The 18,323-nt window shown below is 40.7% G+C and overlaps 1 protein-coding gene and 1 long non-coding RNA gene across 2 annotated transcripts; both read left to right on the top strand.

The window, feature by feature from the left end:
- The first annotated feature begins 16,057 nt into the window (after window positions 1–16,057).
- LOC110876683 lies at window positions 16,058–17,403 on the top strand. Its single transcript, XM_022124846.1, has 4 exons — window positions 16,058–16,188; window positions 16,279–16,323; window positions 17,012–17,057; window positions 17,152–17,403. Exons 1-4 carry the CDS (start codon window positions 16,058–16,060, stop codon window positions 17,401–17,403), a joined length of 474 nt encoding a protein of 157 aa, XP_021980538.1.
- An 83-nt stretch (window positions 17,404–17,486) lies between these two features.
- Window positions 17,487–17,859, top strand: LOC110874898. The gene is made up of 2 exons (XR_002556310.2): window positions 17,487–17,550; window positions 17,660–17,859. It is a non-coding gene; the product is annotated as an uncharacterized LOC110874898 (long non-coding RNA).
- Window positions 17,860–18,323: the final 464 nt, after the last annotated feature.

Here is an 18,323-nt window from a genome sequence, read left to right as displayed (position 1 = left end):
AGAATTTAAATGAACGGGTCAAAATCGAAAATTTTTACTACTCCCCCATCCCCACACTTGAGGTACATATTGTCCTCAATATGTAAGAACTAGAGTTTGTAAAGCACAAGGGATGTGACACGGCTATCCTCCCCAAAATTACACCCCGGAAAATAAAATACAGAATACAATCCACTTATTTGCTAAAAAAAATCAAAGGTAAAAAGAAACGTATGCACCTGGTTTTTCATTAGTTCCTCGTGTGCTCTTCATCTTTTCAATCAAGCGGTCGTCTCACGAACATAGCGTACCTACAAATCTTAACCCTCGTGTAGAAGCATGCTTCTCACAACCATCAAAACTTGTTAGTTACCTAGTTCTACCACTTTTATGAAATTATTACCAAGCCATACATTATTGTACCTTTAACTTTATGTGGAAAAATAATTTACAACAATAACAATCCTAACTCACTTTCGTAGGAATCACGGTTGCATTTAGCGTATGCAACAAGCCCTTTAAACCTCCCGATAGCTCGGGAGGACGAGTCGGTCTCGTGAGGGTTATATAGGGAACACACCCACAAAGTTCATTTAACTAGGCAATAATTTAAATAATCAAAACGAGAAAAAAAAAATGAAACTAAACTAATAATATACAACAACAACAACAAAAACCGTACCTTGCCTCTACCGCTGATATCTCTCATTGGGGTTCACGGGCGGGTTCGGCTGGTACGGATAACCAGTAAGGGCCTCAAGCATATCCCTATAGTTATCCAACGGGCTTGACTCTTGTTGGGGTGGCGGTTGGTATGGCATGGGAACAAAACTCGAGCCAACTGCTTCGGGCCAGTGAGGGATTGGATCGGCTGGCCCTCGCGGATGAGGAAGGTTGGGGTAATCAGTCCACCCCGAATGTTCAGCATATGGAAGCCCGGCTTGATAATCTCGTTGATGGCGTTCTTGGTCATGGAGTACCTTGAAATTGTTGATTGCCATCTGATTGGAGAAAGCCAACGCCCCCCATCGACGTTGGTCCAACTCTGCCTGTGCATTCCGGCGTCTAGCATCCTCTTCCTCCCACGCTTGTCTGTGGGCCCTTTCCTCTTCTTGCAACTGTATCATGCGTTCCATTTGAGATTGTTGTAACGCATGTTGCAGTTGCTGTTCCTCCAACTGTTTTTCCACCCTCTCGCGGAAAGATGATTGAAAACCCCATTGTTGTTGAGAGTACGCCCCTTGCGCCTCTTCCCATTCTTTCCGACTAGCATGGTACTCTCTTGCTTCACCAATACATGCCGACACATTGTCGTAGATCCCTTGATCCGCACGGTTCCACAACCGATATGACGGTGTTTGTCTTTGATTCACAAAATCTGCCACATTGGCAGAGATTTCCCTATGCTTTTTTCGGTACCTACGCCTCGGTCCCCGTGGACCGGAAGGATCAATGTCCTCCTCAACATCGGGCATCTCCTCATCGCCCCCTTCTTCCTCACCTTCTTCATCAACCTCCTCGTCGTTGAACCGATAGCTATCCCCTTGGTCATCTTCAACCGTGTGCAAATGCCCAAAGGATTTCACGGTTATATTCCAATGTCGCCTCATAGAGGCAAAGTTGAATTGATCAATGGGTTTGGATACCCATAGCGAGTCTTGAGGTAATGCGTTTTGTTGGAGAATCATGGCGCTGATCAATCTTGGGTAAGGAATCATTTTGCGTTTAAAGGATTCCCGTGTATCCCATGTGTTAATCATGACAATTTGACGCCACGAGAGCTTGGGCGTCCCGTATAATAATGCACGCACCACCCGACAGTCGGGTGCCTTCACCGTCCCACGGTCTCCAAACCGTACCATGATGTTCTCCAACGAGATACCTTGCAATATTTTTCCCATCAGAGACAAATCTGCCCTTGCATTTCCTGAACCCCCAGAGCCGGGTAATGTATCCTCCAAGAGAGTCACTGGGTCAGCATCATTCCTCTTGTTATCCAAAAACTGATCATACCCATAATAATCGTATGCATCGACCCCAAGCGAGTCAAACCTCGCTATAGCATTCATATGCTCGAAGGACATCACCATTTGATTTTTCCCAATGTTTCCAATCAACTTCCACATATGGGCTGGTCTATCGGAATGTTCAAAACGAAGAGTGGATAGCCACTCACAAACTGCCGCCAAGTATACCCGATTGGTAATGTCATCACACCAATCAATCACTCGCTCCCAACCGAGTTTCTCGAACCTCTGCACTATCCCAATCTTCCTAAACTCTTCGATATCCACCGTACGTTCACAAACCGCCCTGTCAGGTACGGGTTTCGAAATGCCCGTAACCATTTTCATCTTCCACATCTTGGCTTCCAGCTTCTTGTTCTTGTATCTAGAAAGAGCCTTTGTTTTCTCTTCCTTCCATTTCGAAGCCGACCCACTATTCTTCGCCTCTTCCCAAGCCCAATCTTGTCTTTCAAGTTGACCATCGCCTTCTTCTACATTACTAAGTTGTTCCCATTTCCTTTGGTAAACCCCAGAGCCTGAACCGGCTCCTGAAGATGACCCTTGACCAGAAGTTTTTGCCTTCTTGCTCCCACGTAACATGGCTACAATCATAAGACAAAGATAACAACAATTAGTATATTCTAACCTTCAACAATCTCAAACTTTGAACATGATATGTGATGTTGAACTTTAATCCAATTTGAGATGTAAAATCGCCTTTTTAAACTCTCAAAGTCGCTCATTTTATCATCCAAATTGACTAACACGGTTATTCCTAAGATTTTTTTCAATAGAGAATCATGGTTTAACAATGTTCAACATCACTATTATGTTCAATCATGCCAAAATCTTAGTGTAATCACATCACTAAAACGAAGCATGCTCAAATCCCACCCAAATCAAATAAACACCCTTGAATTTATGCTTAAACATCCTACATTGTGATAAACAACCTACTCTTAAACAATAAGTCTAAAATTTCGGAAGAAATCACAGCAATATATGAAAATCATGCATAAATAGAGTGAAAGTTCATACCTTTAGTGAAGATTGACAAGAATAACCAAAGAAAAGTGTAAAGACAAGAACTTGGATGAACACTCTTCAAGAACCCTAACACACACGTCCAGAAATCTTACAATCAAGCAAGAATTGGTGGAATTGGTTATGGGGGTTTTGTTCTTCTCTGAAAATCACTCAAGATGGACTCAAGAATCACGCGATTTGGTGGAGAATTGAGAAAGTTATGGAGAAGAGAAGAATTAGGGTTTAAGAGAGAAGTTGGGGAAGATGAAGTTGCATGAGAGAGAGAGAAGAAAGGAAACGTATGGCTCTGCTTTAGAAGTGATATTAGGTTGAATTCGGGTCAATTTTTGTGGTGGAGAAGGGTTTTGGGTCGAGTTTATATACCAATTGAGAGTTTGGAAACGAATATGAGCCACAAAAACGAGTCAGCGTCGGCTGACTTTTGGTGAACCGTCGGCGACGGACAAGCCCACCGTCGGCGACGGTGGGTGTTTGGTGATTTGGCTGCGACGGCTTATCTTCCTGTCTACGGAAGATTTTGGGCGACGGAAAAATTGGGGGACCGTAGGCGACGGGAAGACATGCCGTCGGCGACGGCATCTATATATTCCATTTTTTTAATTTTTTAAATTTTTTTTTTTTTTTTTTTTTAAATATAGGAGGAAAATTATGTACAAAAGAAGCTATGTACAAAAGAAATTCCTAAAAAATACTAAAAATATTTTTGTGATTTTTGATTTTTTTTTTTTTTTTTTTTTTTTTTTTTAAGTTTAAAATTTATAAACCAATAACCGGTAACGGCCCTACCACCCCCAAAAAATTCGTGTATTGTCCTCAATGCACCAAATCAAGTCTAAAACATACCTTGTATCGTCATGACCCGTTTGGAATGCCCGAACTTCACACAATCAAGAAAGGTTAGTATGAACCGGAAACGATTCACATCCAATTACGCAAACAATTAAATAAGTGTACATAACTTTACAAAACGTGTTACCGGACCTTTTAATTTACCTCATATGTTGGTACGCTTCCCAAGAAACATACCAACTCCACATTTGCATCCTTTTTCTCTTCATTACCATCAAGGAATGGTTTAAGGCGGTGACCGTTAACCGTTTGCTTCGACCCGTCCTTCGGGTCCTTGATCGTAACATCTCCAAGTTTCCCGACTCGTGTTATCACATACGGGCCCATCCACTTGCTCTTGAGCTTTCCCGGGAAGTATTTAATCCTTGAATTGTAGAGCCAAACCTTTTGGCCTACTTCAAACTCTTTTGGCTTCAACTTTGCATCGTGTGCTCTCTTCATGTCATCCTTGTACTTTGAAGCACACTCGTACGCTTCTTCCCTAAGCTCCTCCAACTCACAAAGTTTCAACTTTCGCTCCTTTCCTGCATCGTCATATTTCATGTTAACCTCTTTTATAGCCCACCAAGCACGATGCACAAGTTCCACCGGCAAGTGACAATTTCGCCCATAAACTAAGCGATAAGGAGTAGTTCCAATAGGTGTTTTATGAGCCGTTCTATAGGCCCATAAAGCATCATTCAACTTTGTTGACCAATCCTTTCGGTCGGGTCGAACAGTCTTTTGCAAAATTTCTTTTATTTGCCTATTGGAAACCTCAACTTGACCGCTTGTTTGTGGGTGGTAGGGAGTAGCAATCCGATGGTCAACACCATACCGTTTCAAGAGTTTGCCAAAATTAAAATTTTTGAAATGAGATCCCCCATCACTTATGATTACCCGGGGAACCCCAAATCGAGAAATTATATTCGTTTGAACAAAATTGCAAACAACGGTATGGTCATTCGTTTTGGTGGCAATCGCTTCGACCCATTTGGATACATAATCGACCGCCACCAAAATGTATAAGTTGCCATGTGAATTAGGGAATGGGCCCATGAAATCGATCCCCCATACATCAAAAATATCTACAATAACGATCGGTTGCATGGGCATTTCATCCCTTTTAGAGATACTCCCCAACTTTTGACACTCAACACAGTTTTTAGCGAAATGAAAAGCATCCTTAAAAATAGTCGGCCAATAAAGGCCGCTATTTAGCACTTTGTGCCCTGTTTTGTGACCACTAAAATGGCCTCCACAAGCAAATGAATGCAAGTGCATCAAGACGCTAGGAATCTCCTCGTCGGGTATGCATCTTCGAACGACTTGATCCGGACAAATCTTGAATAAGTCCGGTTCTTCCAACGTGTAGTACTTGATTTGAGACAGGAAATGCAACCTCTTCCTTCTATCCCAATGAGCCGGCAAGTCACCTGTAACCAAATAGTTAACAATGTTAGCATACCATGGTAAGATGCCAATTTTTAAGATGTGCTCATCTGGAAAAGTCTCATTAATTTCTTCACGGGAAGAATCCTCTACACTCAATCGAGACAAATGGTCCGCGACCACATTCTCACTCCCTTTCTTATCTCGAATCTCCAAATCAAACTCTTGTAATAAGAGTACCCATCGAATCAACCGCGGCTTAGCATCCTTTTTCTCCATGAGGTACCTGACAGCACTGTGGTCAGAATAGATAATAACTTTGCTACCCCATATGTAAGCCCGGAATTTATCTAATGCATAAACTACCGCAAGTAGCTCTTTCTCAGTTGTTGTATAGTTAAGTTGTGCATCCGAAAGAGTCTTACTTGCGTAGTAAATGGCAACCGGCTTTTTGTCTACCCGTTGACCCAACACGGCCCCAACCGCATAGTCGCTTGCATCACACATAATTTCAAATGGTAATGACCAATTTGGTGATTGCAAGATTGGGGCTTCAACCAATTTCTGTTTCAACACATTAAAGGCATTTTCACACTGTTTGTCAAAATTAAAGTCTCGGTCTTTTAACAAAAGATTACATAGAGGTTTTGTAATATCACTAAACCCTTTTATAAACCTCCTATAAAATCCCGCATGACCTAAAAATGACCTAACACCTTTAACGGTCGTGGGATAAGGGAGAGTAGATATGACTTGTACCTTAGCACGATCAACCTCTATCCCACGACTTGACACTACGTGCCCCAACACAATTCCCTCTTGAACCATAAAATGGCTCTTTTCCCAACTTAGGACCAAACTAGTTTCAACACATCTTTTTAGCACTTTGTCTAGTTGGTCCAAACAAGTCTCAAATGATGATCCAAAAATTGAGAAATCATCCATGAAGATTTCTAAAGACTCTCCCACCATATCGGAGAAGATACTCATCATGCACCTTTGAAAGGTGGCGGGAGCATTACATAATCCAAACGGCATCCGCCTAAATGCGAAGGTACCGTAAGGACATGTAAAGGTAGTCTTTGCTTGATCTTCCGGATGGATGGCAATTTGGTTATAACCAGAATAACCATCTAGGAAGCAATAAAATTTTTGCCCCGATAATTTCTCAACAATTTGATCAATAAACGGTAAAGGAAAATGATCTTTGGAAGTTGCGGTATTCAACTTCCTATAATCAATACAAATTCGCCACCCGGTTACCGGCCGGGTAGCTACCTCTTCACCTGCGTCATTTTTGACGACTTGTATGCCGGCTTTCTTGGGAACCGTTTGTGTTGGGCTTACCCATTGGCTATCCGAGATCGGGTAAATGATACCCGCATCAAGCCACTTCAACACCTCTTTCTTCACGACCTCCCGCATGTTTGGATTTAACCGTCTTTGCGCATCTCTAACGGGAGTCACATTCTCCTCCGTGATGATTTTGTGCATCACCACCGAGGGACTAATACCTTTCAAATCCGCAATGGTCCATCCAATCGCCGCCCGATTGGTGACCAACACCTCCATCAACTTTTTCTCTTGCTCTCCGGTTAAGTTGGATGCGATGATAACCGGGAGAGTATTGCCCTCTCCAACATAAGCATATTTGAGATGCTTTGGCAATGCTTTTAACTCAACTTCCGGAGGCTCCACTAAAGACGGCTTCAATTTAGTATCAATGCTCTCCGGTAAGCTCTCGACTTGGTGCGTCCATGTCGGTTTTCCTTCTCTAACCGCAAGCACCTCTAAGCTCCTCACTTCCTCGTCCATGCTTCGTTCCACCTCCACCTGTGACCTGTCAAACACATAACAATCCTCCATTGTGTTTTCCCCATAAACGACTGTGTCGCAAAGAGGTATGCACGTGTCAACAATGTCTGCCATAAAGCATTCATCATCAACTGGAGGGTTCATAAGTCCGGAAAAAACATGCAACCTCAACCTCCGGTTTCCAAATGTCATGTCAACCGTCCCCGTTCTGCAATCAATTTGAGCATTTGCAGTTGCTAAGAACGGTCGACCCAAAATCACCGTAGGTTGCTTGGTTGGGTCCTTGGCCACATAGTCAAGTACAAGAAAGTCCACCGGATAGTAAAAATCCTCGATTTTCACTATCACATCCGAAACAATTCCACGGGGTAGTTTAGGTGTCAAATCGGCTAACACCACGGTGGTGTTTGCCGATTGAAGTGGACCAAACTCATATTGGTCATATAAACTACCCGGTAGGATGCTTACACTAGCACCAAGATCTAGAAGTGCCCGGTTGATTTTAAAATCGCCCACTTGAATTGAAATGATAGGCGCACCCGGATCTTGGAGCTTAGGTGGAAGTGTACCCGAAAGGATCGAACTCACATTTTCGGTTAAATCTAATTTCTTTGGAAATTTGTGAGTGCGTTTTTGAGTACACAAATCTTTCAAGTACTTAGCATAAGACGGTACTTGTTTGATTGCATCCAAAAGAGGTAAATTGATTTTTACTTGTTTGAAAATTTCCAACAACTCTTCTTGTTGTGGACCTCTTTTGTTTACAACCTTTTTCGTCGGTCCCTTCAATGCTTCGGGATAAGGGGCGGTATTAACCTCCACACCCTTTTCCTTAGCCTTGGGGACGGGGATGGCCACAACGGGGGTAACATTATTCTTTTTCAAATCGTTTTTGTTTTGACCCGTTTGGCCATCCTCAAGCTCATCATCACTAGCATCTTCCACCACCCCTTCAACAAATTGGGGTGGTGGTGTTTTGACACCATTATCAACAACTCTACCACTACGCAAAGTAACTTTATTAATTGGTACCTCACGTGTGTTCCTTGAATTCGACCCTTGATGCTTAGGGTTTACGGTGGCGTCACTCGGAAGCTTTCCCGCGCCTCCCTTGATTTGGGCTACTTCTTCCGCTAGTTGGCCCACTTGCTTTGCTAATGCCTCATGCGCTTTGTCTCGAATCTCATTCTCCTTCTTAGATTCTTGCATCATCGAGAGCATCACATCCATCTTTGTATTCAAGTCATTGCCACCGGTTTGGTTGTTTGACCCACTTCCGTTACCGCCTTGGTTGTTGTAATTCTTTTGGTATCCACCTTGGTACCCTTGATTGTAATTTCGTTGGTAGCCTCCTTGGTTACCACCTTGGCGGTTTTGGTATGATGACCCGCTTCCCCCTTGATTACCCGCTTGGAAATTCGGGTTCATTTGATTTGAAGCATTACCATACCGAAAGTTGGGGTGATTTCTCAAACCCGGATGGTAAGTGTTGGAGTTCATGTCATATTGCTTCCTATCTCCATACACTTGATTGACTTCTTCGGGGTAACCACTCGAACCCATTGAACATTGCTCGGTCGCATGTCCAATATCACCACATTCCTCACATACTTCGAATTGAACCGCGTTCACCTCTTTTTTCTTTTTCAATTGAGCTATCTCCCTTTCTAACGAGGAAATCCGATCCTTAGAATCGAGATCGGGGAGTGACCGGGAAACTGGATGCCTTTTCGCTCTATCGGCCGATTCTTTTTGTTTGGACCGTTTGCTCATTCTCTCCAAAAATTCCCAATCGTCATCCTCATGGTTGCTCAAAAGTGTGCCATTGCTTGTCGTCTCAAGCCGATTCCAAGTCGCATCATCTAAGCCCCGTACGAAACATTTCACCAATTCCCATTTTTCTATTTGGTGATGTGGGCATCTCCTCATTAGTTCCTTGAATCGGGTGAAGGCTTCATGTAAAGGCTCACTTGAAAGTTGACGAAATGACCGAATTTCATCTCTAGCATCATCGGTCTTAGCCATGGAATAGTACTCGTCCAAAAATGCTTGTTGCATTTGTTCCCAAGTTCGAATACTATTAGGCGGAAGTGTAAAGAACCACTGCTTTGCCTTATCCTTCAATGAGAATTGAAAAAGGCGAAGCTTCACTTCCTCCAATGCGAAGTTGTGTCCTCCAATAGTATCACAAATGGATGAGAACTCCGTTAAGTGGTTGTACGGCTCATCGTTAGACCTTCCATTGAAATGAGGAAGGATGTTGATGTAATGTGGTTTACAATCAAACATCCTCCTTTCACACACTATTGGAGAATTGTTTTCGGTCACTATCGGTCGGAAACGGTCATTGACTCCCCGTGGAGGTTGTTGACGACGTTGTGGCCCATTAACTTCTTGATCACCCGGTCTTCGATTTTCCCGTCTTTCATCCCTTCTATCCTCTCTTCGGTTATCCCTCGGGTTACCACCACCCACAAAACGAGGAATCCGGTTAGGGTTTACATTGTTGTTGTTGTTGTTGTAGAACCCTTCATTCCGGTTTCGTCGGTTGTTGTTTTGTGGTTGACGGTTGTTCCCATAACCATCATTTCGTCCCCCTCCATAGCCATACTCTTCTTCCCCAACGTAGTTGGCATTTTGATAACCAACTTCCTCATCCTCATATCCCCTAGCATTGTAGACATTCCCCCTATTCAAATAGGCCCAATCTTCGTCCTCGTTAGCTCGATCATCATAATAACCCCCATCGTCCGAATTCTCCGTATGAATGCTCACATGTTCCGGCGATTGATAACCGGGAACACTATACGGTTCATCATCGGGGATTGCATTCCTTAAATCGTCGAGGTTGAAAAACGGGTCTTCATTCGCGGGATTGCCACGATCACGGTTACCCCTACGATCGGAGTTGACATTCCGATCATCAAGGTGAACCGGTAATGATGTTTGTCGGTGAAGGGATTGTTGTGGAGGTGTTCGTTGGGCGTTGTTGGTGTTTTGGTTTCGGAAAGGTGGAGTGGGTGGTCTTGCATTGGTGTTACCACCCGGTAGCTCTTGAGCGGGAAAAAAGGTTCCTCGGGTTTGGAATTGATTTGGGTGGAGGTTTTGGTTTGGGTTAAATTCTTGGTTGGAATTGTGGTTCGCCATTGAATCGGTTTCAATGGTCGGTGTGAGTGGTGGTGTTTGGTTGGTTTGATTAGAAGCGAGAGTTGCTTCTAACCGGCTTGCTAGGTTTCTTCTTGCAAGTCTTTCAATTTCCGGTTCGTAGACTAGCGGTGAAGTCCTCCCGGAATTTCGTGTACGCATGCACTACCTGTAACCTGCACAAGTAACACACCCCGCGTAACAAGGAAAAAGACAAGACAAAAAGAAAGCAAAACAATTTAAACAGTTAATCACACAAATTCAAACAATATCCAAACACAAAGCGCACGCACTCCCCGGCAGCGGCGCCAAAATTTGATCGGAGTGTCGCGCTCCGGTCAAAGATAATATTTATATACCCTAATTACCCTTAACAAATAGCTAGTGGTAGCAAGGGGTCGAACCACGAAGAGTATGTGGTTTGTGTGCGGATTTGATTGAATGATGAATAGTTGTCACTTTTATGAAGCTTGCTAACTTGATTTTTAATATTTTGATTTGATTAAAAGATGTGAGTTGAAATTACTAAAACGATTAACTAAAATTAACTACTAAATGCAAGAAGTGAAAATGATTGTTTAAACAATAAGAAGAAAACAAGGCTCACACCCGGTTTCAACAATTGCAAGACTTAGGGTTACTATGTATTTTAATTAGCTTTACTTGAAATAGTTCGTTAACGGGTCGCAATCACAAAGCTTAGGTGTCAATCGCTATCAACGTTGTAAACAACGGACCATGATACACTTCGTTACTTTGGACTAACAAATCCTACCAAAAGACAAAGCATAAATACGTGCATTCATTTCACAAAGTCAAATTTAATCATTCACTCGACAATTTGCAAATTCAATACCAACGTAGGACAATTGTCTAAGATTCAAACGCAATTCAAGTTGTCACAAAACAATCAACAAAACATAGTAAACCCTAAATCTTACAAAAGTCTACACCGGGGTGAAACCTCCAAGAAATTAGCCGCTCATGGTGTAAACGGTACAATCAACGGATGCACAAGACTTCAATTGGATCATCTTGGAGCTTGAGGATGGATGGTGGAATGATTCGGGTTTAGGAATGGTTGGTGGTGATGGATGGATTGAATGTGGAAGGATGATTGTGATGGTGATGAGCTAGGGTTTTGATTCGGATCGTGATTCGGTTGTTGAAAGGATGGAGTATGGATTGGAGATCAATTGGTAGTCAAGGGATGATGAATAATGGCTCCAAAGATGTTTTTCAAACTCCAAAAATGTTGTAACTCCCGAATTGATGGCCAACAACCCCCTTTTTCTCGTTCCAAACCCCAAAACAAGAAAATTCGCGATCCAAAGATTGAAGAGCCGTCGCCGACGGCCTGAAGCCCCGTCGGCGACGGTGCCTGCATGTTTATTTTTGCCCTACGGTCTAACTTCCTGTCTACGGACATTTTCTGGCGACGGTGATGTATGAAGACCGTCGGCGACGGCCCAAATGGGCGTCGGCGACGGTGCCTGGATGTTGATTTTTCTGCTTTATCGCATTTCTTGCTTCCGGTTGACCCGTGTCGCTTCCCGATGGTTCCGTTTTCGCTCCGGTGACCCGTAAAGCTCCCGAAAAGCTCCTTAAACTCCCATAGACCTGTAGAACACAAATCTAATCAAGAGTAGGCAATTCGAAACTAAAACTTGCGTAAAAACATCAAATTAAACAATTACATTCACCGGCTTTCAACCACGTATCAAAACGCAGATTTGAATATGTTAAGAAATTGTGCGTAAAGACTTATAAAAAGGGTTCTAAACGGATTGTGAATTGAACTCTTTAGGCAAGGAATCCGGATCGTCAAGTGGACAAGCCGGTGGAAATACGCGTTTAAAAAGAGTGCTTAAAAGGTACGTAACTACGATTCCGTTACGTTATGCTTGATTCCGTATTCTCGCTAGTAGACTTTAAATTAGCATAATACATGAAATTGGCATTTACTTGAAGTGATGAAGATCACTAGGTAAATAGACGGGTCGAAAGGTGAAATTATTACCTTTTGACAATATTGTCTAATGATTTGTCGAGTTACATGTTATAGGAATAAATATCAAATGGATAAGTACATCACTATTGCTTAGCGACTACTAAGGCAAGGTATTGAAACGGGTCAATATATTGATCCGAGCCAGGTATGTATAATATCACAACTCATCATGTAGAATTTGGAGTTCTATAAGAGTTAGACAATGTTAAAGTGTAGATATTCGGTTATCTTTAAGGTAAACCGAATAAATTGAATTATGTTCATGGTGTTTTAGAAGCACATGGGTTTATAAATAAGATTATAGATAAAAGAGTCGGATTTTGGGTTAATCAAGTATTTAAAGGACCCTTGTAGTTAAAGAAGGATAAAAATTGACCAAATTGCCCTTGCAAGCCAATTCGGACGAACGAACCTTAAAGGTGGTTCGGAAATAAGTTTTATGATTATATAAATAATTAGGATAAGTTAGATATTGAAAAACGTAAATTCTTGGGTCGAAGGGCTTTATATGAGTCTTTGCCGTAAAATGGTAATCCGAGGGGTAAAACTCGGAACATATAGATATCCACATTAAACCCAATACACATAAAGTTGTAGTGGGAGGTTTCTAGATAAGAAGTGTAGAACTACAATGCTAGAAGGGAATGAAAGCGATTTCAAGCTTTAAAGTGCTTAAACTACCCTTAACGGGTCAAAATAAGCATACGAGTGAAAACGGGTTTAAATTGTGTAATAAACCTATGATTGGAACCTAATATAGTAGGTAACATTAATTAGAAGAAGTGTATGAGATATAGGAATCAAATAAATAGGTTTGTTTGATAAAATACATAAACGGGTTAAAATTCGGTAAAAGGGGAACGAGTTGAAGGCTTAGAAGTCTCAAAATTTATTATGTTGGATGTTGGATTTTAACTCCGTATGATGGAGAATTAAATTACGGATGCGTAGGAAAAAGAATCGCGTAAAACGGATAAATAACGAAGAAGTTATGGCCGTTTCCGTGAAATCAGGTTGAGCTGGGAATGTACAGCAACAGCTGAAGCAACAGTCTGTGAAAAAGGGGGCCTAGCGTGACGCGACGCCCCTTGGCGTCAGCGACGCCCCTAACTCCGGAAAATTTTTAATTTTTGTCATTTTAACCCCTGTACTTGTTTGAACTTAATATTTGACTATCAAAACTAACTTTTAAGTTGGTTTTGATCATAAGTGATCGCCAAGAGTGCCCGGATGAAGATCAAGCTCGATGAGGAACCGAACACGATAAAATACAAGCTTCCGCGCGGCGTTTGTCGTATCTTTAAAACGACGAATCCAATTACATTAAGTTGCAATTTTTGAAATGTTGTTAACATGTGGAAATGTTAGTATGAAAAGTTTTTGTAAAGTCCCATTTTAGCATTTAAATGTGTATTTTATTAATAAGATCTTGATATATAAGACGGGCGTTACACCATAAAACTTCCTAAGTTTTCAATTTACTCCAAGGTACTCATGACAATAAAGAAATATATTATTAAATACAATAAAATGCATACAGATGGCTCTACATAAAACAAGCCATCATTATTTGATGAAAATCTCATTGTATCGATTTGCAACATTTAAAAAAATACTTAAATAATTTGTAAAAAGAAATCATTACGTCATATGCACCCTTTCCGTTGTTAACTCCGGTGATCGGAAAAAGCTTTTGATTAACCAGTCTAATTTATATATATAACACAACTTAGTGACTACCCATATATAACGGCAAGAAGAGGCCAGCTAATTGCTAATTACCTGAATACGTGCTACAAGATCGTCAGGCAACGGGTCCGACTATGCTAGTGAAAGTCACTCGGTGTCGTGGTGGCTCGGAGTTGTCGGGTTGTCTGCGGTATGCAAACCGTAGCGACGAAAGTCTCCTGTTCTTGGCGGCGAGTCGTGACTTAAACCGGGGTTGTACGGTGGCAAGATTCCCATAGGCAAGGGCGGTTTACGACTGTGGCTAATACAAATCAAAGTATGGAAGTGGTTAAGGTGGTATCTGGCTGGTGTGTGGTAGCGACTATGGGTGGTTGTGTGGCCTGAACAGCGGCGACGAGTAGTCGAGCCAAGATGATCACCGCGGGGTGGTGGTGTATCTTAATCCGAAAAGATCCGATCGAATGCCAAAAGGGGTCAAAGGTTATTAAAAAAATAGCATACGTCCATCAATTCCACAAACTTCGCCAGTTTGTTTCATTTAAAAAGGAAATGAATTAATTTTGGGTTATGTGGTTTACCAAACTCAATTACATCTAGATTCATAATATTATTATTATATCTCTATTTTGTTTATTTTAAAAACACAAAAGTCAACCAATATCTCCAATATAATCCCATTTAATATATTCATGATTAAATGTATTAATATCAAAAACAACGAGGGAAATAATAAGTACAAATATACACTTGCTAAACAATACACTATTACCATACAAAATTCTCTATTATTATGGATTCACGTTGCCTAGTTTATTTATTGATTTGAAAGAATGTACCAAATTGATATAAGTTACTCAATCATGCAATCATTAGACCTTGTATTCTTATTCTTGACCATTAAACTTAACTACAAAAATACATCTCAAATTTTCAACTCTATATAAAGTTAAAAAAATGATCCAGGTCAATATTACTAAATTAGTCAAGTTTTATTATCCGGAACTAATAACTAATATAATATTAAGCTTTAAATAAGAATTTTTTTCCTCATATATATTCCCCAACGTAAATCATAACTTTCTTTGATGACATATGTGTATATATACATTAAAATAAAATTAAAATGAAAGGTCGGTGGGTATTCCGAGTGACCATTCTACCCTTTGACATATTGTTTGTATTGAAGGTTGAAATAGACAAAAATTCCTTTACCGCTCTTTCAAGACTTTTGGGACCTTCTCAATGCTTCTTTGTTTGCTAAAGCCACCAACCTAAATCGCAAGGACAGTGGCAGTGTACGTGCTTGCAGGCCTTCTTCTTCCGAAGTTCGTCTCCGGCGTCTAACTACAGGCTAATAAGGAGGGGTGAATTCGATTAAGCGGCTGTGATGACTGAGTTCAGGAGCGTTTCTTGGCGTGGCAGAATCGGAGGACGGCAAGTGCGAGGTTCTCCACTTGCAACCTCCATTGCAGCCAAGGCGGTCCAATATGCAGATCTGAGCCGAATTGTTTGACAAAACCTCTTAAGTGGAGTGGAGTAGGGTCAGTTCTAGGGTTCTAAGGCTGAAGTCAGGGCGCAACAACGGTGGATATGTACACCGATTTTCTAGCGACGAAGGTAAGATACAACACTTTTAACCCTAATTCTCTGGTATTTGACTCAAATCCGCCATGTGATCTTCCGATTTTTGGTCTTTTTGAGATTGCTGGGAGCTAAGGTGGTCGTTCCACGCGTCAGTACTGGCTTCGCCGGTGGAGGCCAACTCTGGAAGCCGGACATCAACGGTTGATGATGGTGGTAACGGCGACCCAAATAAAGATAAAGTGAAGTGGAAGAACTGAATCGACGATGCAGAGATATGCAGGTAATGCATTCTGAACTATTTTCGTAGTTTTTTTGGGGGTCTTAACTCTTCGCTTAGGGTTTTTTTCTTGCATCTTTGGATGATTAGATTTGTTTTGGAGTTTGTGATATTAGGGCGTTGAGATGAATGATTACTTGATGTTGCATTACTTAGTTATGGTGGTGGTCTGGGTTAATCGGTTGTTCGTGGGTAAGTTTGCGGGTCACACCGGTCACGACTCATTAGAGCTAACGTGTCAAGTAAAATTGGAAGTGAGTCTAAAGTATTTACTTGCATGCTCACATGAGGAAAAGAAAGAGTTTCCAGGGTACATATGATGATGCAATCACGAAAGAACCGTTGGGAGCATCGTCTATCACTCAGCCATTGCCTGATAAACAAACATTAGAGCTCATTATCGTCACGCTGCAAAGGTTGGTCAGCCCCTTTTGAAGTATCTAATATAGGGTCAGCCTCATTTTAACTTCTTATAATTTGGATTATTTTTTTATGTCATAATCTAGGAATGATATATATGAGATATTTGCTGAACCAGTTGACCTGAAGAGGTTTGTTCTTTTATTTCATGGATATATAATTTTTGGACAACTGGAGAAAATTATCGGTTCGGATTTGTTTGAGTGTTTAAGGTTGAGGATTACTATGAAATCATTGAGGAGCCAATGGATTTCGGGACCATGAGAGCCAAACTTCATGAAGGATTGTATACTTCCCTTGAACAATTTGAGGTATTTCTTCTACTTACTTATATATTAGAGCAGGTAAGATGACCCACAAATTTTTTTTCTTTTTTTCCTTTGAATTTCATTATACTTTATATATTAAATATTTAAAATTAGCATTTATTACTAACAAAATAGCATCAGAGCTCAAAAGTATTAAACTGATTACAATTAGTTGTAATGGGTCAATAGTTTGTTATTATCAATACAACCATCCAATCCGTTTTGACCCTACGCATTTTTTTGTTTTGTCCATTTGGGCCGAGATTTCGACCTTCTGGTGTTTACATACCCTGAAATTCTTTTCTTTTGTCACTATGTCTGGCCCGTGATGTCATTTTTTTTTGCATGTTTTATGTCCCCATAACTTATTGGGATCAAAAGTTATGCCGGTCTGTAAGTTCTTGGATCAGCTCCTTATCACATGACATGTTAATCTTTCTTTTAAGTTTTATGCCTCAATGAGCTCACTCAAAAACAATTATCATGCAGCATGATGTATTTCTAATATCAGGGAACGCGATGCATTTCAACTTTCGGGTACTATTTTCTTCAGACAGGTATGAATGCATTGATGAACTTGAAATCCAAACGCATATTTCCATCATTTTGGATTGGTTATAACTTATAACTATCAAAACTCTTATTTTATAGGCTCATGGAATAGATAAACTACCCAAGAGAGTTTTCCATGTCCTAAGAACAAATCCAGAAAACTTTGAGTCGGAATTCTCAGGAAGTAGGCGTAGATCTTGCAGGAGATCGCAGGATGAAATTCACGAGTTCAACAGCAATTTTTCCTCAAAAGCTTCTGAAAAGACGAGTATTTCGTCTAATTGTCTAAGTCGGATCTCATTCAATAAACAAAGCTCAAGCTTGAACCCGAGCTTCATACTTCAAGCTTAATCTTGATTACATATATAGTAAATTATGGAAACTTAAAGTAGGAAAAAAGTTTAAATAGATAATTAATTTCATTTTATTTTGTCAAAAAATACAGGATTGGAGAAAAGAGTTTAATGATTCAGATTTATCAAGCCAATGTACCCATAGGTCGGTCGACAACAAACTATAGTTATCATTAAATTTTGTTTTTTTCTACAAATTAAAAAATTAATGAATTTCTTATTCTGACTAGACATATTTAATTTTATGTATACAGGTACAAAATATACGTTGAAGGAAACGCATGGTGTGAATGTGTATAGCTGACGCTTGACAGTTTGTTTTCGGTAATTTACGAATTTGGTAGTATTTAAAAAGCAAACATCTGCGTTTCGCTTTTATTGTTTTCATTATATTGAGCCGCCAATAATGGATGTTAAACCGTCATTTATGGAATAGTTTAAATATTTAATGACCTATTTATTTGTCAAACTTGCTTATGTTTACAGCCTGGTTCAGTGGGATCACTAACACAATGTTTTATAAAGAGGAATCGCAACGCTCAAACGTATAACCTCTACCTCAATTTGACCGAAGGTAACCATTTTAAGATGATGATTGTTAATTTGTTATTGTTTTTAAGCAACATGTTTCAACATGTTAACCTGTTTGACCCGTTTCTTTTTCAGTTAACGGTCGGTGGTTCCGACCATGCCTTTCTCATGTGACTTTTGACTGAACCGCAGAATTCGTCTCACAACTCACACCCGCGGTTTTCTTCCTCTTCCGTCATCCGTGGGCTGTTAAAAGTCTCCGCTGTTCTACTCAATCAGGATCTGTGAAGCCCTGATTATTCTCCATGTCTGTTCATTGCTTCCATTAACAGGTACCCATTATATAAAAAACTTCTATTTTTTTCTTTTTATTAATTCTCAAAAGTT

The sequence above is a fragment of the Helianthus annuus genome, chromosome 9, assembly GCF_002127325.2.
Source record: "Helianthus annuus cultivar XRQ/B chromosome 9, HanXRQr2.0-SUNRISE, whole genome shotgun sequence".
NCBI lineage: Eukaryota > Viridiplantae > Streptophyta > Magnoliopsida > Asterales > Asteraceae > Helianthus > Helianthus annuus.
Note: the sequence above shows the minus strand (reverse complement) of the source record. Positions and strands in the feature narration are given on the sequence as shown.